Below are 25,847 nucleotides of genomic sequence, written 5' to 3'. Positions count from 1 at the left end.
CTGAAGATTTGTTCTAGTATTAAGGAAAATATTTACTATTTACATATGATACCTATAGGATTGATTTATACATATTTCTAAAAAACAACTATTTTTATTAGTTTCTTCTTTTAAATTAATTAAAACATTCAAAATTTCTTCATTACAACATAATAAATGAAATAGTTAAGTATGATGAAACAATATATTAATAATAACATTTAATTGCGTAGTTAATTTGTTAAATTATTTGCTCTGATTAATCAGTGTTTAACATTTTATATATTTACATTTGTTTTTTCTCTCCAATATTTTGAGTCGTCCACAATTTATTGTAATAAGAATTATTCTTGAGAAGATCTGCGTGTTCCCCTCGTTCCATAAGAACACCATTGTTTACAACAAAGATTTCATCTGCATCCATAACTGTAGACAGACGATGTGCAATAACAATAGACGTCCTTCCAGTAGTAGCTCTGCGTAAAGCTTCGAGGATATTCTATAATTGTTTTAAACTATTTATGTAGCTTTTTTTATTATATAGATACACAGAGAGATTCGAACATTTCCGTGGTCAATGATTATGAATTAAAATTTGATGTAAGTTTTTGAAAATTCTAAATGGCGGATCTACTTAAACTTACAATTAGGGGCCCACCTGACCGCGGCAGCATTTTAGCATTGTAATATTGAATATTACATAAATTATTGTTACTCCAATATTAAGATTTTAAAAATCTAGAGTTATTATATTTCTAATTAGTGTTCCCGAAAACTTACAAGTAACAAGTTTCATGTGAATTCGGCGAAATTTTAAAATTTTCATCTGTCATTTTGAATTTTCGAAAACTGATATAAAATTCGTAATCAGCGATCCTGAAAACCTTCGAGTAACGGTTTGCAGTCGTTTTCGCGGCTTACTTGCGGAGCTCCAAGAAGTCGTGACGCGATTTGACGAGTCAAACCGTAGAGTTTGTTAATTAATTTCGATTTTGAGTTTTGTTAATAAATTGTTTTGTTTAATTTTTGTTTTAATAATAATAATATATAATAATAAAGTGATAATTGAGTACCGGAGGAGAATACCAGAAAAAGTATTAATATTGGTAGCGTCTCAACGATCAAGTTTAAAAAGTTCGGTTTTTTGTTAGTTTAAGACGCACACGCGCAAAGACAAAGAAAGGATTTTAAGAAAAGTGGATCTACCTCCACTTGTCTCAAAATCTTATAATTCTTAATTCCCTAAAAAACTTTTTTTTGTTATACATATTTGATATCGGAGTCGTTCCTAATGCATTTTATCCACTGAACAGGATCCTTGGTCCCAAAATTGAATAACACTAATAGAGTGGTAACAAATTTTTTAAAAGACATGTCTGTTAGCTATTTTCCTTGTAGTTGGAGTGATATTTTCGGATATTTAACACGCCGCAAAAATAAAGTCATTAAGATATTGTAAATTATGAATTTTTGTAAGAGTTTTAAATGAAATTTAAGCGTTTCTTTACTTTTTAACTTATAGAACTAATTGACAAATTAATATTTTGGTTTAATTCCGTACATAAAAATGTTACTTTGTATATAATTTAATTAAAAATAAAACACACTTTTAAGTGATTGATTGGAGTATCATAATAGAAGTTAAATGTTTCGTGGATCCTTAGTTGGATCTATGAAACGCTACCAAAAATAATTTATAATTTTGCGTGATTCTCGCTGGCACATCGAAGTTTATCAGTGACTGCAAAGTAGGGCAGTATATTTTGCCAATATCTTAACTTATTCAGAAAAGCCGTACAAATATAAAAATATATTACCTGTTCCGTAATAGAATCCAGAGATGATGTAGCTTCATCAAATATTAATATTGGACTGTTTTTTAAAATCGCTCTTGCAATTGCAACTCGTTGCTTTTCACCACCCGACAATTTTAAACCTCGCTCACCCACTTGCGTCTGATATCCTTTAGGCCATTTTAAAATACTTTCATGTAAGTTTGCCATTTTTGCTGCATCGTAAACATCAGCTTCAGTCATTGAAAAATTCCCATAGTGGATGTTGTAGAATATCGTATCGTGAAATAAAACAGAATCCTGTAAAGTAGTACATGAAAATTAAATATAATTAAAAGTATTCAGTTTGGTACTCAGGAGAGGTTTATTTCTACAGTTCCCCTCTCATCCGTCGATAATAATATAAGTCATATAATACAGACAAAAAATCTTTATTATTTTTAATTCTAAAAGTCGAATTAATTTTTCTTTTCGCTAAATAAATTTGTTTTCGCTTTTGTCGAAATCAAGTTTTTAATATTTCCTAAGATTATTCATAATAGACACGCAAAAAATTTTAATAAGTCTAATTCTATTCCTTTTCTTTAAATAACTCAATAAAGTAACACCCAACTATTAACTTCTTAAATAACCCGGTTTATTAATTAAAAATAGCATTTTTGGAAAAGGGCCCATTTTGGCGAATCCCTTGTATTTTAAAAATGGAGGAAGAGACGGGAAATGTAACCCATTAACGCCTAAAACAAGAAAATTCTTTGAGCAATTTCAACCTATGCTTTTATGGATTAAACCATTTAATTAAATATCAATTTCTAATTTACCTGTGGCACAATAGCAATAGATCGCCTAAGCTCGTTCACATCAATGTCTTGAATGTTTTTGCCATTAATATAAATGTTCCCACTATTTGGATCAAAAAACCTATACAGTAATCTCACTATTGTAGTCTTTCTGAAAAACGAATAATATTATAAGGGTTAGATATGCTAAATAAAAATAGCGACCGGATTGAAACATAAATGCACAAACATTTATCTTTTTAAATATATTCATAGTTTACTGAGTTTTATTGAAATTGATTTATGTACTTCGAAAAGTGAAAGCTAAAATTTTGTGTTTATTTTATCAACTCTTTGGTAGAACTAAAACAAAACATATGTAGTTAAACTTTATAAATGGGATTTGAAGACTACCAATATTGAGGTCATCAATGATATCCTCAATTAAAAAAATTCAACGCTTTACTTTTATGGAACTCGATATATTTATGAACCTGTATTGTTCATCTTTTAGAGTTATGGGACTAAATCCTCTCATACCATTTAAAAAAACATACAAATAACTCCTTTTTTGATATGATTAGTTTCTGATAGCAAAGTTTTGCCAACTTGATGTTATTTTTAATGACATGTCAAATTAGGGAAATTGTAAAATGATCGCCATATATGCATAACTAAATGTCAAAATGAGGAAAGTCTATTCTTTAATTTTAATACCATCTTGGGGAAAGGACCTCAAGATGGACATGGTTTCAATTTAATGCTCTAGAATCCAAACACAAAAAGATATGTTAAATTGGAATATACAGAATGAAAGTATAATACAAAAAGAAAATAAGAAAGAAAGTACAATACATTGGGTATCTTTTGTTCACAGACAAATTTTTTTATTTTCAACACACAAATTTTGTAAAATATTTTTTTAAATTGTCAAAATTTTTTATGTAAAAACAGTGCCCCTAAGATGGACACCTTCTTAATAATCTCTAAAAAAACTTATTGCAGTTGAACCTCAGTGAATTTTAATGTAAATATCTAAAAGAAGACATAAATGCCATTTGATATTGTAAAATAATTCCAAAACAATCATTTATCCACAAATATAAACGAAAATAATTGCAATTTCTATTATCCGAACTTTTGATTATCATCTGAACCAGATCCTGCCTGAATTAGTTTCGTTAATTCAGTTTCCACTGTATTTAAAAAATCATGAAATTTTAATAGTATAGTCATTAATGTCTTAAAAATAAATCCGGGAATAATTTAGCTTAAGGTCCGGGAAATCCGGGATTTTGCCGGGAATTTGAAAATTATAATTCGTTAGACACCCTGAAAATATGATCCGTTTTAACGATTTAGTTGCGTCTCTATCAAAGAATTTGAAAAATGTATAAGTAAGACAGTAAGATCTACTGTCTTTTTTATTGTGCAAACAAAACAAAATTGAAGAAATTAAACGACATACCCTGTTCCAGAACCACCAACAATTGCAATCTTTTTTCCACTAGGAATTGTGAATGACATATTATCAAATATCGTTTTTCCTGGGACATATTGATACTTTACTTTATCAAAGACAATATCAGCGTTCTTAGGGCTAATATTAAAAGGAACTACTGAAGCCTTATTCTGTAAAATGTATTTTTTAATTTTAGATGTTTAGAGAATGCTTTAGGTAAATAATTTTAAATTGTTTTAAAGCTTTAAACTTCAAGTACCTTTATAATAGGATCCAATGTCATTAAATGGAACATAGACTTCATGTCAATGAAAGCTTGTCTTACTTCTCGATACACCGAACCCAAAAATCCTAGTGGAATCGAAAGTTGAAATAGCAAACCATTCACCATAACCAAGTCTCCGACAGTTAGAGTTCCTATTTTCAGGAAAAAAGATTGTATTTAATTTTAATCCTTATATTATCCAGTCCTAAAATGTCAGAAAGAATTCGTATGAGCTGTGAGCCTTAAGACAGAGTGAAAGTGTAATATAAATTAGACAAAATCAAATACATGCAAATTTTTACTAAATTACACAACAGTTAATGTACAAACAAAGCCGTTTATTTCTAATCAAGTATGCTTTTTGTATTTTTTTGTTTTCTCTAAATATAAATTCCCGTTTGACGTTGTAAACTTTAGTTCAATAGTCTAATATGATCAATATGAGTAGCAAAATTCTTTTCAATTCCGAACGACAGAACTGCTTGCACCAGACGCGTAATATTTGAAATGAAGGTACAGTTGGGTGTAGCGATACCTTCTCTTCGGTAAGGCACTAATTTTGCGTAGTTTTTCTCTTTTAGAGTAGTTTATGAAATCACCTAATTAAAAAGCAGAATTTGGTTACAATTCTGATTCTTCATAAAAGCAACATAGACAATGAGCGAAACATATCAAAATGCCTTCCCTGAGGACAGGCATGGCCCCACGTGATTGTACAATTTACAAATTAGTAGGGGGACCAATGAAATTTTTCTAACATTGATCACTTTCCACTGTGCTAATCGTTCTCAAATATGTACTTTTTAAGCGTGGTGGTGGCAGTTGATAAGTATGAACTGCGTCCCTCACTATTGAGTACTGCTAAAGCCGGAGTACCTTCTTAAGAAAAAATTTAAAAACATGCTAATATTTATATACAAAAGAGATTATTTAATATTTTCAATAATATCGCATTACATTTTAGAAAATTGTGAGCCAAAGTCTTTTCGCACTGATTTTTAAAATATAGAATCATATCGCATGAACATTTAAAAAAATCAGTGAACAGCGATATAAATTGTGAAAAAATTATCATTTGTATGACCACTTTACAAATAACAATAAACTAAAAAGTCATGTAATGTCTACGCATTAAAAACAGGATACGAAATATACAAACAACTGTTGCATAAAGTAACATTGTTTCTACAAAGTAGTAACTATTAACTTTTAATTAGTTAAAAGTTTCTATCTGACATTTAGAGAAAGGATAAATAAATATATATTTTACGTACTGCTTTAAATAAAAACAGTTCAATTAAAAAATGAATATTAACCATTTAAAATATCTTTTGCAGTTAATACCATAATTAGGCTTAGAGCTGAACTAAATATAGCTTGCTGTCCAAAATTTAGGAAGGCCAAACTTGTACTTGTCTTCATTGAAGCAAATTCATATTTCTTTAGAGAAATGTCATACCTTTCTGCTTCATATTTTTCATTGTTGAAATACTATAAAAAACAAATGGAATATTTTATATAAAAATCAATTACAATCTTGAAAGAAGAATGATTAGATAACATGAAGTGTATAGTAATTCTACTGGAATCAACCGCAAAATCCTGTTAATTATGCTTACTGTATATTTTTCTAAATATTATTCTAGATTCTTCTAAAATACCACAGTGGAAAATTATCACGACGAGAACATATTAGTTTCACTAGTAACTAAACTATATAATATAACAAACGAGTATTGTCAAGGTAATATTACACTGAAAAAAAAGTTCTGGTTGGAATTACCAGAAAACCTGTTTTTAACTAGAATTTCGTGTTAAATATGCCCTAACTAGATTTTTTCTGGTTAGGTTAACCAGAATTCTAGTTAATTTAACCAGAATTCTGGTTGTTTTAACTAGAATATCGTGTTAAATATACCCTAACCAGAAATTTTTTTTCAGTGTACGTTCTGATTGGAAACAACATTTCAATATAATCGTTAAAAAAAGATAGATTTCAAACTTACTTTTACAGTTTCATAGTTGATGAGAGAATCCATGGCCTTATTACTAGCTTCATTTTCTGCCTCATTCATATTCAATCGAAATTTCGTTCTCCATCGCGTAACTGCAAGTGTGAAAACTGCATAAGTAAGAACGCATCCTAATGCTATACTTGCATATTCGGGTCCACATTTTAGTCCCAAAATCGTACTGACCAAAACTAATTCGAAAACTGTAGGAACTACATTAAATACCATTGCTGTCAGTACGAAATTAATGCCCCGACTTCCTCTGTCTATAGTCTATAATAGAGTAATTTTATTTGATGACGACATAAGGATTAATTACAAGAATAGAATATTAAAAAGTCAATATTGTAATAGAATAATTTAATGAGAACTTTTCTTACCTTGGTTAGCGCACCCGTCCGTCGAGACAAGTGGAATGATAAATCAAGATTATGCAAATGCAAAAACACATTTTTTGCTATTTTATGAATAGAATTTTGAGCAACTTTCGCAAATACTGCATTTCTCAATTCATTAAATCCTGCTGAACCAGCACGAGCAATACCATCTGAAAAGCCAGAGGACGATATGGATTAAGCTGAGTGAGTGGTATTTTAAACGCTCTTTTCTTAATACTATATTTTGTATATATTGATAACTGTTAATCAGTTTTATTCGAGTCCCATTTGGTATGATATAAAAATTAAAGTGATAAGAATAATTGCTATTTTTCACTTTCTTTTAAATGAGTGAAAACTGTTGTATTCACATAGTAATCACATAGTGCATATTCTTTAAAACAATGAAAGTCTAATTTTTTAACTTTTGACGATACATCGATCTTTATGTGATACCTTCAAAAAAAAGTTCTGGTTAATGATACTAGATGCATCTAGTTAACATTTTCTAGTTAAGCTAACTTGAAAATTCTGGTGAACATTTAAAACGTATTTATCCCGTGGTCCTTTTGAGCCATTATTTCTGTCAATATAAATGAGAATACCATTTTCGCAAAAGTGTGTTATTTACTCTTACTACAAAATTAAAGAAACTAATTTTCTCAAAATCTAGTGTTGCATAAAAGAAAAAAGACAGAATTTAGGTATTCATTTGTTTACCATATATATGTATTTTTGACGAGATTTTCGTTTTTTTCCATCTTTTTGCAACACTATCAAAATCTAATAAAATTCCGAATGAATCTAATAAAACACCTGGAAGATTTAGTGAGAATGAATATAAACACTATGAAGCATATAATTATAAAGTTTAGTCTTTTTTAAAAAACTTTACATTTTATATGTAGGATGAGGTATGACACTTTCATTGCAATTAATTAGTACATTTCTCCTTGGAATCATGTATATTCATATAGTGTAGATCTATTACCATATGATTTAGGAAATTTTCAATGTTTGCGATAAAATTTCCTTCTCGCAATCAACATTATTTTATACCTACTTTAGGCCCGTCGCAATATGTTTTTTGAGAATTCTTCCAAAAAAGTACTTCTTACCATTAATTCAAAAAGGCTATACTGAATACTTTTTTATTGGGTCCTCAACTGCTAAATCAAAATCCCAGTAAACAAAAACTAATTGAAATAAATTAAAAAGAATTCACAAAGAATTTCAGTGAATCCCGCTTTGTGACGAATACGAATTAGAGCTATGTTGCAATTTTCCTGAATTCGTCAAACTGTATTGAACTTCCAAACCTTCTATTCATACTAATTCAATGGACAAGTTTTGGGGCCTTTAATTTTTTTTAATTCGTCAGCACGAATTCGAGCATGCCTTGGTCATTTCTTGCGAATGCGAATTCGTTTGCACAATTTCAGGCAAATTAAATCGAATTCAATCGAATATACCAAGAGCTTGAATGAATCCCGCTTTCTACCAAAAAGTTTAATTCATCCAACTATGCTGGTTAATAAATTACTTCACCATAGTTTTTCTCGAAAAAGAAAACTTTTAATCCCTAAACTATTGTTGATAATTATTTACAAAATCAAAGAAAAGAAGATATAAATTAATTTCCAAAAATTTTCCTTTTTTGAAAACTTATGAAGAATCAAAAAGATGATAGATGTAGCTAGAGCCTAATTAGGACAGAGCCTAATTATAAGAAGAATATAGACATTTCTAGTAGATTGATCCTGAAATTAAATTTATGGAACCCATTGTGAAAGGCTAAATTGAGAGGAGACTGGTTTTCAAAGTATTTTTATTTTCTGCACACAATTCTGGAGTCAAAAATTGTATAGCACGTCAAGCCTACTTGTGTAAAAGACAATATTAAGGGGTCTTCTAAAGACCCAAAAACTAATTTACTAGAGGGGTGCAAAAAGCTCGAAGCTCGATCATTTTTCGATCATTTCATTTTTCGAGCCGAGCCGAGTCTAATCAGTTCGAGCTCGGGCCGAGCCGAGCTTTATAAAAAGCTCGAATAATTTCGGGTACTCGAAATTTTCGAGTACTCGATTAGATTCGAGCCCTTTTAAAAAATCCAAAATTTTCTACATTAATTTTTAATTAAATTTTTTCTTTTAAAAAAAAAATTTTTTTAATTTAAAAGCTTGAATTAAATCGAGTACTCGAGTGAATTCGGGTACCCGATATATCGAGCCCGGCTCGGGCTCAGCTCGGCTCAAAAAAATTGCGGCCCGGCTCGGCTATTCGAGCTTTTTGCACACGTCTATAATTTACCGATTTAAAACATTCTATTCTATGAGATTCTGTGAAAATGTTCTCAATGGTACAGTGCAAGCCTACAGCCTATTTAGGCATTTTTTACAATTTTGCTAATTGTGAGTGATTTAACGATTAGCCGCCATATTAAATTGTCTATTTCCAAATGATTCGTGACTTTCGTGCAATGATTCTAAAATGACCTGCATTGTGGTCAAAATAATCATAATTTAAATTATTTAATGTTCTGCACACAAATAACATGTAAATAACATGCTAGGCAATTTTTGATCCCAGAATGATGTTTAGCGCACCAAAACACATCTAAAACCAGTTAATTATTGAAAAAACCATGCAGACCTGTGTTTTCAACAGATGGGTCTCAGAATAGAATTAGAAATAGATCAAGTGCTGCTTACTTCATTCCTTCTACCGATTTAGGGTTTGGAATTAGATTGAGCGATTCTACTTCCATTATCTCTGCAAAACTATATTGAATCATTTCCACCTTGAAACTGGAATATTCCTTGTATACTGATAAAATTTAATTTGTCGGACTCGTAGTTGTCCCTGGAATATATTAAAAATACTTTTTATAACATAAATTCCTATTCATTTATCATTAATATTGGGCGTTTATTGCATGGTCTTTTCAACAAAGAAAAGGATAGCTGCTGATCTATTCACAAGTGGTAAATTCTGTTAAACAGAAGGCGAACAAAATAGTAAAATTTTCCCTGACCTGAAATTTAATCAAAACAGTAGAAACCCCGAATTGCGAATGTATTGAAGTAAGAGTTGTGAATACGAAGTTGTTTTTAAGACTTGGAGACATTTAGTTTATAAGTGCCGAAACCGGTCACCTGCTCGACCTATAGTTTTCGATTTCCTTATCAGAAAAATTCGTCAATTTTATTCAGATACCTTTGGTTTTTTTAAATTTGTCAAAGTTATTTGAAATGAGCGATCTTTTTAATCAGGAAACATCATTCTGGTAAAATGCTCATTATTTAAAGTGGTACGGTTAGGTTTTATTTGAATTTTATTTGCTACGAATTTTTATTTTACGCTAGACGAAGTAAGATTATGGAAGCGCATGAATTTCCCACAAAAAACATTTCATCGAATTTAAACCAACTGACTATTCGATCCAATGGCTTTTCGATCAAATGTATTTTCGACCAAATAACTATTTGAGCTCACATTGTTTTCTTTCTTCGTTTTTAGAACTGACTATATACTTTTCATAAAAGACGGTATGTAAATTGTTAAAACAAGATATTATAATATGTGATCGTGTCTAAGAAAAGGGACTTATATGCGAAAAAAAGTTTACGAGAAAACAACTGTTAAAGTTAAACAACAAGTTTTGACAGTTTCCCGCTAGTTGCTATTTTGTTAATTCATTACTCAGGGGTTTTTGGGGTCGCTGATTAGGAAAAATTTGTATCATTCGCCAATTTGGATCCGTCATAACATTCATACTAAGCGACCCTAAAAATCCTCAAGTAATGAATTTCAAGCTTTTATGTTGAATGTTTTAAAAACACGTCCGCCATATTGCATTCGACATTTTGAATATTTATAATCTGACAACGGATTCGTAAACAGCGACCTTAAAAAACAACCGAGTATTATGTTAACAAAATAACATTTAACAAGAAACTGACGAATCCGGCCTGGCCTATTTCTCAAAAACAACAGGTAAAAAGGTTTCAAGAAGAAGAACAATAGAAAAATAAAAAAATTATTAGATCAATTTTTGTAGAGTATGTTTTTTTTTTAACATAGAATATGTTTATCTTGCATACAACAAAGTTTTTTATCTTATAAATCGATGAATTTTCTTTACTCCATACTTAAAAAATCATTTTCTTTCGCTTTTTACTCTTCTTTCTCCTTACTTTTAATAAACTTTTCAACCACATACGACTTTCTGTTTTACACTAATGTAAAAAAAAGCGTCTCAAATAAATTCTATCCGAATCGTCAAAAAAGTGAAAAATCATTTTTTGATACCTAAGTCCCCTTTTCCTGGACCAGGTCACATATATATGTATACAAAATTTTAAAACTATTAAATTTTAGTATCTTACATCCGACAAAGATTGAAGTAGCTACAGCTGCTATGGCTTCTGGAGAAGACCCTAAACTTTGAGTGGTGCTCATCGAATCAATTCCATATTTAAAAAGAAAAGGAACAGAAACATTTAAAATTTTTGCTCCAATTAATAAAGAAATTGCAATTTTAACTCTATTTCTAATATCCTTTTCATTCTGTAAAAAAGACGATACTCAAACAGTTAGAATAATTAGTGAGCTTAAAATTTTTCACAAATAAATGCAAATGAAGAATCTGTATCAATTAAATTACATCACATAGCATGTCCTTTATTTATTATCTTACACTCTAAATTTCATATAAATAAATACTTGAAACAATATGTCTCCGTCTGCGTGAAGGATGTTAAAAAATAATTTTTTTGTTAGTCAACACTTTTATCTGAGACGCGAGAACATATATATAGACTAAAAGGAATTCCCTTGTAATGTCTGTCAAAAGTAATTTAAGATTTTAATATTTTCAATTTGAGGAATTTGAGACTTCGTATTAAAAATTAATATACGATTGGGACAGTTAAGAGCAGTCTTACGATCAAAATCAAGTTTTTGAAAAAATGCTCTTAAAGTTAACAAGGCGTTATTGATACTCAGGAATATTGAAATGGCTTCAAACACGGTACTCGGAGGTTTTTGGAGTCGCTGATTACTAACTTAGTATCAGATTTTCAAAACGCGAACGCGAACATTGATATGGGCTCTCTAACCTCAAAATGTATGTAAATGTTACATATCTCTAGTTGTGCTTAGGCCTTGATAGGAGAAAATTATAACTTATGGAAAGTTAACTTATGGGAGATTCTACTGTACTTGTTTCCAATTAGTTAGAAAAGAACATCATGTTTCAATAATTGAGCTTGGACGCACTTCTGCCAAATACACTTTTCTACTTTTGAGATATTGGTATAAAGTGGAAATTTGGTCAAATAAAAATTGTATTAAATTAAAATTTCTAGCATATGAACATTTTAATAAATAGAAATTGTATTAAACAGAAATTATGTTCAATTAAATTCTAGCAAAGTAAAATTTATGTAATTTAGAAAATAGCTTGAATGCAATTTCTGTTAAATAATATTTCGGAGAAATTAATTAAAAAGCGGACTTAACCATCAGCCGAACTTACGGGAATATCCCTTATTATTTTTCTCAATATCTAATGATTCCGTTTAATGTATACATCTTTTCATGTGCAATTTATTTATGAGCAGTTTCAAACGAACCAAATAAAAATGTATGTAGCTCGAGAAAAACATATTAAAACCACACTTTTACCTTTGGCCAAATGTGAGAGAACATGGCTGTAATCATTTGAGACGTGGTAATAGAAGTCGAATTTCTCACACCTATTCCTTCTCGATCCAAATTTGAAATACCAGGATGAAAGCAGTGCCTCTTTTGCAGAACAGATTTACTGTTTATTATACCAACAGAGGCTAAAGCATTTTTTACTGGGTTAAACAGTTTTTTAGAAAATGGTTCATTTTTTTTCTTTTGTGCCTCATTCAGTGCATTTCCATTGCAATACTGAAAAAATTTGAAAATATTGTTCTTTATTATTTGCAAACACACATTATATTTATATCCAACTAAAAATAAAGTCATGACTAATGATAAAACGTGAGAAATTTTTACGTTTTTTGAATCGTATGGCTAAGTCTGACAGAATAGTTTTAATATTTCTGACGTTTCCAGAAATTGCTATTTCTCTAAACTATATTCTGATAGTAAATATTTTCTTGTTAACTATAAAAGTTGCTGCACATATGATATGTGCTCTGGCTTCGCTAAACCTTCGTGCCATCTCAAGACGTTGCCCGAGAATTCGAGTCCTTGAAAAATGAATTACCTGAAGAGATGCATGAAATATCAAAATACTTGGACGTTACTTACATTCGGGGACAACTTACATTCCGGAATTGTGGAGTCAGTACGACTCGGTAATTCAACAAACAGCGAGAACAAATAACATTTTCGAGAGGTGGTACAATAGGGTGCAGGTCGTAATAGGAAGAAATCACCCTAGTTTTTAGGTATTTCTATCTAAACTACAAAAAGAACAATCAGACACTGAGGTCACGATACGTCAATTGCAGTCAAGAAGGTCTAAGAGGTTGCAAACTGATAAAAGAATATTTAATATTGTATCAAAGTGTCACGAATACATTGATAATAATGATGTTACGTATTTATAATCACTTAAACATTGAAATCCTCTATAATAAGCATCTATTTAAATCATCAATACAGTAGAATTCCAATTATCCGGATCAATTGGGACCAGACCCGATCCGGATAAGCGAAAATCCAGATAACCGAAATGAGCATAAGATTTATATATTTTGAGTAATAAGATTTCAATCTGCTATTTAAAACGCTGCTGCAAAAACCATTTAAACATTGACGCTTCAAGTTCTTTATTTTGAGAGGTTTCCATAATTTTTCTAAACGGGTTTCTATCCGTACATTCCAAATCAGAAGCAAACTTCAAAACCGCAGAACTGTTTTTCTTTAAATCGACAATCCGGTTAATCGGACGTCCGGATAATTGGAATTCTACTGTATTAGAGGTCAGACGTTTACCTCCGAAAACTTTTAACGAAGACACAAATAAAACTAAGTATGTTCCCTCACTTACTGTCCTTTTAACATTTAAAGGCAGATTACTTCCAGATTTTGTACTTCCTTCTAAGATAAGCATTTTCAACACCTCTATTCCTGTCGATCCTTTCACTCCTCCTGTCAAAATCTGCTGGAGCTGTTTACGGTATGGTCACTCCACGGAGAAAAAAATGCTGTTGAATCAATGACATATGGGTTTGATTCATTGAATAGTGTCATAACGGGCTGCCTAACGTATATGCTGTTGTTTTGAAAGCACCGATTCTAATGATTCGATAGTATCACTTTCTTTGAAACAAAAGCATATTTCTCAAATTGACAGCATACTATGTTAATTCGAAGGTGAATCCTTTTGAATCAATAAACAAAATTTTTTAATTTAACAGTATATGCTTTTGAGTCAATGACTATAACTTTTAAATTTAAAAGCATCATTTTTATGATTCAAAAATTTGTACTCTTAATTTTTTTAGTTGTTGCTATCGATTGAATAACACCATACTGTTAATTCAATTCTTTTATGTGGTTAAATATATACCAACGATAAATTGAAAAAAGGGAATTTTTGTTCACATGTTTTTTATATACTATAATTAATTCTCACACCTTTAATACAACACTTTTTATACACATCTTTTTTTCAATTTTTCACACTAACATATACATCTTTATTATTATTTTCATTTTTCCCAACGGCTAAACACACACACACATACACATTCAAACACACTTATCTTTTTTAGTCAGAAAAATACGGCTATTCCCAAGCGGTCACCCATCCATTTAGTAACCGCGACCAACGAGGCTTAACTTCCGTGATAGACGAGAACCGCCGCGCTGCAATGTAATACATCCGCTTCTCAACGTTGGGCACTTACTTTGTGGTTAAATACCGTGCTCGAGATTTTTCGCGTATATAAGGGAATTTATATAGGGAATTTATATTTAACTAGTCATTAATTAATTAAAAGAATTTAAATAATACTTTTTTATATTGGAATCTCAAAAACGACAGGTTTAATAAACATATAAATATATGTGGGTAAGTATTTCAATAAATTTAGTACCTGTCAATGTCTCAAAACATAGTGTTCTTATTTTTATAGCATATGCTATAGGCAGTCCGCAATAGCACCACTCATTGAAACGAAAGCATATGCTTTCGTTTTCAGAGCGCGCTTCTTTAGAGCAAACAATTTTTCATTTGATTTAAATTTACACGCATTTTCTTCAAATTTATCTATTAGATGCTTCAAATGAATAATGTCAAAGAAGCAAAAAAATAATTCTGTTGCTATATATAGATGAACTATAGAAACAATTTGCACAATATCATTAATTCTACAGTACCGTACTTTTAATTTAAACAGTTTCATTTTTTCATTTTAAGCAATATACTTTTCGATTAATAAATGTGTCATTGAATCAATGACGAGGAATTCAATAGCATGGAGATATTTGATTCAACAGCACTTTTTTTTCAGTGTCTGAATTTTAACTCTAATATATTATCAGAGCTGATAGACCTAACTTTAATAGAGGTGGTCTAGCTCTTGCAATAAAAAAGGAATAAGATTTACATGAATTTCCACCATTCTTAATAAAGAATACTGTCTAGAAACCTTCTCCATTTCTATTGACAGGCAGAAATACTTTTAAAAATACATGGACCAACTTCCTACATTCTGCATTTGCAACAAATTCTTCTAGTATCTTCATACGAGGCGACTTTCACCCTCTGCCTACGCTGATTTATCCCCACTCTAGCGCTTTTGAATATCGTTCCCATATATCCCACCAGGCGACCGAATTGTCGTTTTTTGTCGATAACGGTCACTTGCGTAGGCAGAGGGTTAATTATTCCCATCGTAATTCCATTCCTATAGTCCTATGGGGTAGTTCCCGTTCGTGGCAAAACGGAGAATCTCTTTATTCTGCACTTGATTCTAAAGATCTTATTAGTTTAAATGACGGTACACCAACTTTTGTAAATAGACCAAATGAATCTCCATCAATTCTCGACCTTTTTTTGTCAGCTCTAACTTTATACCTTCGGTCTCAAGAAATATGGAAAGACCCAATGGGAAATGACCACTTTCCAGTATAATTACTAACCTAGGAGTCCACATTCCTTTCTCCCATTTCTATTCCCACAAATATAATCTTCGAAAAATAGACTGGCCTATATTTTCCTCTAGTCTAAAAAACACTCATTTCAAAAGCAAATGAACATTCCTCTCATATTTCCTCTTTCGATATATAACACTTATTCAATGCTGAAACTGTTTTCTATGACTATTTTCAGGATAAAAAAACTAAAAATTTCTCTTGGCTTACATACAATCAACAATTCAATATAATTCACAATTTCCCCACAGAAGCGAGAATAATTCTATTAGATATTTTTAACCACATCTTCTCTTCTTTTATTTTTACCACTTTTTGGAATTAATTTTTAATATTTTACTTACCAAAGTGAGCCCTAGGCAAATTTTGTCCTATTGCCCTTGCATCTTGTATGCTCAAACTAATGGGAAAACTAATTTTTAATAGACTCAGCTAGTATTATTTATATCTATACAAGTAACCGTGATTATAATTACAGTAACCTTGAAAGGCATTAGAAAATATGAATTCATATTGGAGATAATGAGAGAACGCTATCGTCAGCAACTCGCATTGGCAGCAAAGTCGTATGTAATATTACCTGGTCAATGCAGAATAATAGTAATTTCTTCTTGACAATGTCTGCCCTACATATATTCATTACTCCTCATAAATGACTCAAGTTTCCTTAATTTCAATTTTTCGAATTTTTTTTATAATTAAAAACAATTTATTCAGATTATTAGAGAATTATTATAAAACAACCAACACTTTAAATGTTTTCAATTTGTTTCAATTACAAGACTGTGTATAAATTGTAATTGTATAATATATATAATGAATTTAATAAATAACTTGGATTGCAGAATATTGTTCTCTATTTATCTATTTTCTAGAAATATGTAAAATAAAACTTGCAAAATCTTATTTCAATATACCTATTCTTTCCCAAGAGTTTTCAGTTATTTATTGACATTTATTAAAATTTAAAACAAAAATAATGAAAAGAAAGAAAATTAAAGTGAAAATCGCCTAGGGTGCAAAAGAAACTGGCTATTACCTGAAAAAATATAAATAGTGGATCAGACTGCCATTAAAAAATGTTAAAAAAAGAATTGTTGGAAACATAACCCCTGTTATTACAGTACTTTCATAGTATAAATAAAAAAATTTCTTAAATTGGAATAGTAATGACACATTAAAAGAGGAAACTTCGATCATTATTTTTCTTCAGTGACTGCAGCTCACATATCTTAACCGATTCAAAATTTTTTTTAAATGATTGGCGATAAATTCTTAAGGAAACTCATTTCTTAGGTTTTTCAATTAATTAATTATAACAGCTGGCAATTGTCAAAAAAACTGTCAACTTTTTTAAAAAATACGTTTTTTGACATAAAATATAATAAGAGTATTTTTGATGAATATAAATATGAATTTCATTCTGAAATTATGAATTTGGTAGTCAACAACTGTCAAAAAATTGACTTTTTAAATAGTAATTTTCTTTAACAAAAATCACCGTAAGTTGGTTTTTAGCATTGCATGTTGACAAAAATGACAGATAATCTTGATATAATTTTGGAATTCATGTTGAGAACGATATTGGAATATCTTGGTTAAATAAAAACAGAACATAATTTTACAAAATATTATTTCATATAAAAAATACAAGAAAATAAACGCAATTGCTATAGCAAATTTTTTATGAACGTTCATTTTTAAGCAGTCATGTAAATGAAAATTTGAAAAAAGTGTTAACAAATGTTGATTAAAATAATAATCTTTATAATAGTAACAGTTTTTACAAAACCGTTGAAACTATCTACAACCACTTTTCATTTTTCTCAAACAGTTTAGTATTACATATATTTGTCTCTTTATATAATTGTTCAATTGATTAATACCTGAATTTATATGAATTCAATTACGACGACTGTCAAAAGTAAAATTCCAATCATAAAAATACAAGCTTATACATAATTCTAAATGAATGTCGTGAACTTTAGATATACAAATTATTAAAGCTTTTAAAACAATTTTCTGAAATTTTTATAAGTTCTTCTATGAAATTAACTGCGAGTAAGAAACTATTACTTTTGCGAGTAACGTTTTTCATTTTCTTCAAACTTTTTTCTAATTCATATTTCTTTTTATGTAGTACTTTTAGAGCGAGAACAATTATCTTTGACATATCATTAGAATCAAGTTGTTCACAATAAATCTTTTTATTCCATTCCTGTGGATGAGATAACGTTGATAAAACAAAAAGTGTATTCCGTGCATTATAACTCAATCCTTCACAATTAAAATACATATCTGAATTCATTTTTTGTTTATGCAAGTAATTAACAACATTATCTGTCAATGCGGTAAATTGTTGTACATCTAACATTTCAAACGTAACTTTATCTAAAGGATTTTGAGAAATTATAAACCCATACTCCGTATAAAGCTTAAGATTGTTATGTGCTCCGTAATTTATGAATACTTGAGATCCTTGTTTGTACGATACTTGTGTCTTAATTAAATAAAATTCTGATTCACCTCTTTTCGTAAGTGATGCTGTGGCAACATTTTCACAAACATGATTAAAAAGATCTAGAAAAGGTGCCAACGCTAAATTATCATCTTTAATGTTAATATCAATATGATCATTGTTATTTAAATAAACAGCTCTTGTATTAACAGTGTAATATCCCCAAAGAAATGCATTGAAAGTGATTATTTTATCTAAAGTCAAATTACAGTGACAGCAGACAAAATGAGATTTTTTAGCAGTTTTCATTGATTTCACCATTAAGAGATATCCAGCTTTAATTTTACTCAAAACTAAATCTGAATAAGTTTTAATAAAGTCCGGTAATGTATTTTTTTCGCTCTTCAAACAAAATTCTGGATTAGAGTAAGTCGTCGGTAAACTATCAATATACGGTTTCCATATCGAACAATCTTCCAAATGTTTCTCGTATACAATAAACGCTGCAAGAACACTTTGAGAATCGTAAATTGTATCTGGCAAAAATATATTGGATATAGAACTGTTTGAAACTGTGGTTGTAGTTATAAGAAATTGTTTCGGTAATTCTAGGAGATCTTCTCCAGCTTGAATATCTTTTAATGTCTTCAGACCTCTTCCAGTTTCCGGAAATATATAAGGCACTAAATCACATTTGAACTTTTCACTTTGAGCTAGCATCCAAGACTTTAGATTATCCGAATCTACAGTGTTAACAGAACTTTGTCTTTTGAAAAACTTTTCTTTTTTTTGCCGACGTTTTCTTTTGATACGTCCCATTTTTAATCTGCAGAATGAAAACAAGACGATTGTAAAGTAATTCGAATATTTAGTATTAAATATTTGAAGCTACTTACAATGTTAACAAACACTTGAATTTACATTGAATTCAGGTCAATGCAAATGTTTTAATTGGAACGCAAGTAACATAGGTAAACTCAATTCTGAAACATAAATAAGCTTGACTTGAATGATCGAATGTATAGACTAATTATTCTTTTATGTGTAGGGGAGAATGGTATAGCCCCGAACACTCTTCATTTGTAATATAATAATCTCTGTTTTTACTATAAAACAAATTGCAAGTGTTATATAATACAGTTTAACTTTCATTCTTTAAATATTGACTCAGTTTTTACATTTTCTTTTCATTTAAAAAACTTGAATTTTCTAAGAACCTAAAAGTGTCTGGACACTTTAAAAAATGTATTTACGTCGTCGTCACATTGAACGTCTTATAAAATTTTATGTATTTTATGTTGACTTTGTGTGTGTGAATGTCGTAACGAAGTAAATCGTTACTTATTTTAATTTGCATCGTTGGAGTTTGCAATTCTATTAGGGTACGCGTGAGAGGGTTGACGCGAAGTAGAATTGTGGCGAGTAATTTGTGCGAATTGAGAAATAATTAAATAGAGTTTTGTCGATTATTGAGAATTACTTTTATTGGAGTTTATTTTAGTGTATAATTAAGGATGGTTTTAAAATAAATATTATTAAGTCGAGTGCAATGTTTGATTTCATTCTGGCAGATGATCGTTCAAAAGACGCTTACCATCGTATTAATCAACATCTAAATTATAATATTTGATTCAAATTGTTTAAACCAAATCCTATTAAGTTAAATAATAATGCTTTAAATGACTCATAATTTATAAATGAATGTTAATTTCAAGATTTTCCAAAATCCCTCAAAAACACTTAAGCCGTTTTTCGAGCGAACGGATCATTTATATATTAAGTTTCAAAATTTAAAGTCGCGGCACCGTGACGTTATCTTCTCAGCGGAATTCCCCTTTACAAATTAGTACTGGTTTTGCCTTCAGCGACAGCTCGTGAAATGAAGTTGCAAGTTTGGAAAGAATTCAGGGGCGCTAAATATGTAGTAACCAATTAAATGAGTAAAGTGTTAGGCAGAGATTTCGTGGACGTTGGTGATTTTAAATATTGTTTTGAAGAAAATTCAAAATTTAGAAGTGGCCGATTATTGTATCTTTTACCCTAGAAGCTTACCATGTAAGCTTACTGTAACTTCACATATGTAATAGGTTCACAGTAAGCTTACAATGATTTTACCGGGTCAGGTTACAGTCCCCGAATCATGTAAGCTTATCATGATTTTATCATGGTCCTACTATGTAAGCTTACTTTATGGTAGAGATTTTAAGTTTACAACTTCCTTAAAAATTATGGTGCGGCAATTTTTAAAAAAGCATTTAAAAGTTGCCGTTTTTATTGAGCAATAACTGTAGGTTAAGAAAATGTAAATTTCTACTGGTTTGTTCAACTTCTCTCATTCTTTTGAATTAGTGTTTTAGTATGGAGGGTCAATTGAGAGGAATAGATTTTGCTATCAATTTGTTTATCTTTTTTATTCGTTTTAATCGTCGTTTGAAATTTATTTCAGGTCAATTAAAAGAAATACAATTTTCCATTATTTTCTTCTTTATGGGGGAATTGGATCATTTTGGAAATTTATCCATTTAGAAGAATTAAACTTCTGAATTTTTTTAAGGAGACTTTCTGGTCAAAGATTTAAAAAAAATTAATTTTTCTTTTTCAGCATGAAAATGTCCCTTATTGTTAGTAACATAAAATAGAAATTTTTATACCCGAGTCTCAATTCACTGTTACACGTTACGAAAACTTTCAACGCGTTTTTCTCAAAAACACGTTTTTGGAAACAGGAAGATACTTTTCTCAAAATGAACTGAACCGATTTTAAAAAACCAAATACCTACCATCAGATTCTTTATCTAAACAACTAGACAATAAACCTCTAAAATTTTACGTTATTACTGGGGCAAATTGACCCAAAAACATCACTTTTTTAAATTTTTTTTGAAAAATGGATATAAAAAATTGTTTTTGAGGTTTGTTGTTTAGAAAAACCCCTGTGAAGAAAATCCCATTTGAATTTTTAATCAATTTATGTACAATAAATTGGTTGCCCAGAAACTGTCTCCTCGGATAAAAGGTACCTTTTGGAGGGCACCGCTTACATTTGCTAAAATGCACTAAAAATACTCAAAAAACATTTTTTTATTCTCTTCTTGTAATATGTAACAACATCGAAAAGGAATTTTTGCAATAGCTGTAACACATTTTTTACAATTAGAGTTTAAAAAAGTGTGTTTTTTCTTATTCTGCACCAGAAAGTCCCCTTAATTTTTCACCTTCTACAGGGTAAATAGGTTGGAGGACAAAAGTTCCAAAACCGAAGTTCCAATGAAAAAAAGTTTCAAAGATTTTAATTTCCAAAGGCCAAAATTTCCGTTCTTCAAAAGCGTCATCTAACCAATAATTTATTTGAAGGTAAAAAATCCGATTCTATTTTTATAAAAATCTTTTATACAACATAACTTTTCCAATATAAATTTTTTGAATCTTTAATGTTTTTTAAAATTTTTTTACTTTCTACACGCACACAGCACCGAAACTTTCCTAGAAATTTATTAAAGATTTACTTGTAAACTTCCAAGTATTAACTTGCAAATTTTAGTGAAAACTGTGTAAAGATTTAAATGTTCCACTTCAATAAATGGTTAGTGTGAAATTTTCAGGAAAGTTTGACGATAAACAGCGATAAACATTTATTGAAGTGGGACATTTAAATTTTTACACAATTTTCAATAAACTTTGCAAGTAAATATTTAATAAAATTTTAGGAAAGTTGTTTTTTAGTGCTGTGTGGGTATATATATATTTTGGAAATCATATTGGAACATTGGTATTTTGTCACTTTTTTATTTTTGGAACATTTGTCTTTTGGTACCTACATTTTTGTACATTTTTGTTTTGAACCTTCTGTATTTTGGAAATTTTTCATTTTGGAACATTTGGTTTGAAACTTTGGATTGGAAGATTTTTCTTCCAATCTGAAAAAAATGAAAGCAATCTGCGATATTTGAAGAATTTCAAGAAATATTGTTAAAACTTGAAAACTTTTTGAAAATTTTGCGTAGGCTGTGTATATATAAAGTAGGTAATAATGAAAATATTTATAAACATTTAAATAATATAAACAAACCATTTTTAAAAATAAATTATAATTTTTGTGCTTTACATTTTTATGATTATAATAATCAATGTAATAATTATTAATTACTACAGTAAATGTTACTCTTCCATTTATTATTTTGCAAATTAAAAAATTTTATATTTTCAAATATAAATATCAATTTTTGAATAATTTCAGATTTAAAATTTAAAAAAAAATTCTTATTAACTATTCCCTTTCGCAAGAATTAAATTATTTAAAAAAATTTATAATAAAATTAAAGAATTAAGTTATTTTTAAAACTTTTAATAAAACACTCTTTGGAAGTATTCAATTATTTTTATAAACAGTAAAATTCTTAGCAGGAATTCAATTATTTTCAAGATAATTTTAATAAAATTTCACAAAATTTTTAATAAAATTCTTGTTAAGAATTAAATTATTTTTTCAATAATTTTAATAACATTCTTTGGAAGAATTTGATTCTTTTTACAAATAATATATCATATTTTTTGGGAGAATTCAATTATTTTCAATAGAATATTAACTAAATATCCTCGAAAGAATCCCTGACGTTTCTACAATGTTTTTGTTACGATTTCAGTTTCAAAACGGCACTATAACTCCGGTGTAGTCACAAAAGTTTCAAAAGCAGCGAGGTTTTTCAGGGCAGACAATTTTTTTTGATTTATGATCAACACTCGTAAAATTAAAGGACAGCTACCTGTATTAGTTAAAAATACTTATTTTACAAATTAATTGTCTTTCGTGACAGAATAATCATTTATTATGAGAGTCGAAACATTTTATTACCTTTGGGTACTAAAACAAAATGTAATGAGAAATAATCATTTTTTGAAACGTCATACTTAGCCATAACTTTCGAAAAACGTCAAAGTTTCTCACGTTTTATCATTATTTGTGACTATATTTTTAGTGTTAGGGTACTATTTTAATTTTTCATTCACTGACAAATAAGTCGTTTATTTTGAGGAAATATTTACTATTTTCTAAAATAAGAAATTATTTAATATTACCTTAAGTCCAATAACCTTAAAGGTATTAGAACACTTCTGCGGAAGATAAGAGGTCCGAAGTATCATGCCATTTGAATTATTACTCAGTGATCTCTTAAAATAAAATGTTTGATATCTTCTTAAATAATGAACAAATTTTAACATGTTTACTGTCTTGCTGTGTACACTTATATAAAAACATTTGAATTTGTTACATTTGCTATTTGCTAAAACCGGAACCTATACAAGATAAACATGCACTGAAAGAATTTAAAGCAGAGTTCATAATGGTGGTTTCCACAACAACTTTGTGTACAGTGATTCCACAATAGGACCAAAGCGCATTGAAAATCGTAAGGGTGCGACCCCATGAGACTGAAAAGGGATAGGCAGATATGTTGTTCTTTTCACTCTCATCATTTTCTGCCTTCGGTCGACGTAGGGTACGGTCACACGACTTTGGGATATGGGCTTCCTAACCTCAAAATGTATGTAAATCTAAAGTCCAACGCACAATAGGGGGTGCTACCCTCTGTACCAAAAACATAAGTTCGAATGCTCATTATGCCGAATTTACAATTTAGAAATGACCAGATACGCGAATCCTCAATAACCTAAATTGTATATTGAATGAAATTCAAAAGTAGGGAATAATCATTTGATATATTCTGCATATGGAGAATATTATTTTAAACTAATTCTTTTTTTCCACAATTTGAAATTATTGCAATTTTTATTTTTGGAATTTCCACTTTACCTACATTTTAATAGATCGAAACGTAAAATATCAGAATTGACATTTAATTGAAATATGATGGAGAATAAATATATATTCACTGAATAAAAAGATTAAATAATTATTAAATGTTTGAATTTAATAAAAACATATTGTTCAAAAGTTACAGTGCGAATTGTACAGAATATATATTAATAAGAAATATAATTTGGCAGAATGTCGATTCGATCGATTTTATATTTGCAAGAAATTCAATTTGACAGAATATCAATTTATAAGAAACACGTTTTCGTAGAACTTTAACTTGTCAGAATTGTAATTTTGTAGAATATTAATATTGGCAAATCTAATTTTGGTAGAAATCTGCTTTATCAGAATGATCACATGTTCGAATCCTCAAAAGTTAGAATTCCATTTTTACCGAAAATGGATTCCACATAAATATTTGGCGCAAATTTTAAAATCGACCAATCAGAAATCAGAATTTTAAAATTTGCGCCAAATATTTATGTGGAATCCATTTTCGGTAAAAATGGAATTCTAACTTTTGAGGATTCGAACATGTGATCATTCTGATAAAGCAGATTTCTACCAAAATTAGATTTGCCAATATTAATATTCTACAAAATTACAATTCTGACAAGTTAAAGTTCTACGAAAACGTGTTTCTTATAAATTGATATTCTGTCAAATTGAATTTCTTGCAAATATAAAATCGATCGAATCGACATTCTGCCAAATTATATTTCTTATTAATATATATTCTGTACAATTCGCACTGTAACTTTTGAACAATATGTTTTTATTAAATTCAAACATTTAATAATTATTTAATCTTTTTATTCAGTGAATATATATTTATTCTCCATCATATTTCAATTAAATGTCAATTCTGATATTTTACGTTTCGATCTATTAAAATGTAGGTAAAGTGGAAATTCCAAAAATAAAAATTGCAATAATTTCAAATTGTGGAAAAAAAGAATTAGTTTAAAATAATATTCTCCATATGCAGAATATATCAAATGATTATTCCCTACTTTTGAATTTCATTCAATATACAATTTAGGTTATTGAGGATTCGCGTATCTGGTCATTTCTAAATTGTAAATTCGGCATAATGAGCATTCGAACTTATGTTTTTGGTACAGAGAGTAGCACCCCGCACAATAGGTTCGCGAACGAGACGCATGAGATAGGGTAAGTGCGTCAATTGCTGCGGGTGCTTCAGTTTCTGCGGCATTTTAATAATTTAAGTGAATACATTTGTTCAGGGCACAAATAATTTTGAAATTTTTTTTAAAAATTACTTAACGATGTAAGTTTTAAAATAGATATAGAAAGTATATACCAAAACTTAATATTTATGTATTTTATTTTAATTAAAAGTTGACGTGTTCAAGGTTTTATTTATTTTCATTGCTAACTTTGCTGGCGGTGCAAAAATACCTACATAAAAAAGGCTTTATTATTGTTTTTAGACTTAAAGTGGTTATTATTATGATGATTTTAGATAAAGAAAACCTTGTTTTAAAAGAAAAATTAAACTTTACTTTATTTTTGTCTGTTATTATATTTTATTTTTAAGAGTAGTAATTAACACAGAATTTGGGCTTGATTTAATTTCTGCGCCCTCAGAAAATCAACTAAGACTGGTTACAATAGACTATCTATTTTGAAAAAGAGCAAGAAAAAATTATGAAAATGAAAGAAAAAATGAAGATTATGGAGGAAAAACTAAAGAAAATTTAATAAATACATAAATTAAT

At 29.3% G+C, this 25,847-nt stretch overlaps 1 protein-coding gene across 1 annotated transcript; it reads right to left on the bottom strand.

Annotated features, from left to right (window-relative positions):
- Positions 1-170: 170 nt before the first annotated feature.
- Positions 171-23,620, bottom strand: LOC122499790 (iron-sulfur clusters transporter ABCB7, mitochondrial). Its single transcript, XM_043608301.1, has 11 exons — positions 23,364-23,620; positions 12,356-12,607; positions 11,056-11,236; positions 6,671-6,837; positions 6,285-6,563; positions 5,595-5,769; positions 4,273-4,430; positions 4,020-4,183; positions 2,594-2,723; positions 1,797-2,072; positions 171-478 (listed from the first exon to the last, which is right to left on the bottom strand). Exons 1-11 carry the CDS (start codon positions 23,505-23,507, stop codon positions 266-268), a joined length of 2,139 nt encoding a protein of 712 aa, XP_043464236.1. The 5' UTR covers positions 23,508-23,620; the 3' UTR covers positions 171-265.
- Between the last annotated feature and the right edge of the window lie 2,227 nt (positions 23,621-25,847).

This window comes from Leptopilina heterotoma, unplaced genomic scaffold, assembly GCF_015476425.1.
Source record: "Leptopilina heterotoma isolate Lh14 unplaced genomic scaffold, ASM1547642v1 Lhet_177, whole genome shotgun sequence".
In the NCBI taxonomy this organism is placed as follows: domain Eukaryota; kingdom Metazoa; phylum Arthropoda; class Insecta; order Hymenoptera; family Figitidae; genus Leptopilina; species Leptopilina heterotoma.
Note: the sequence above shows the minus strand (reverse complement) of the source record. Positions and strands in the feature narration are given on the sequence as shown.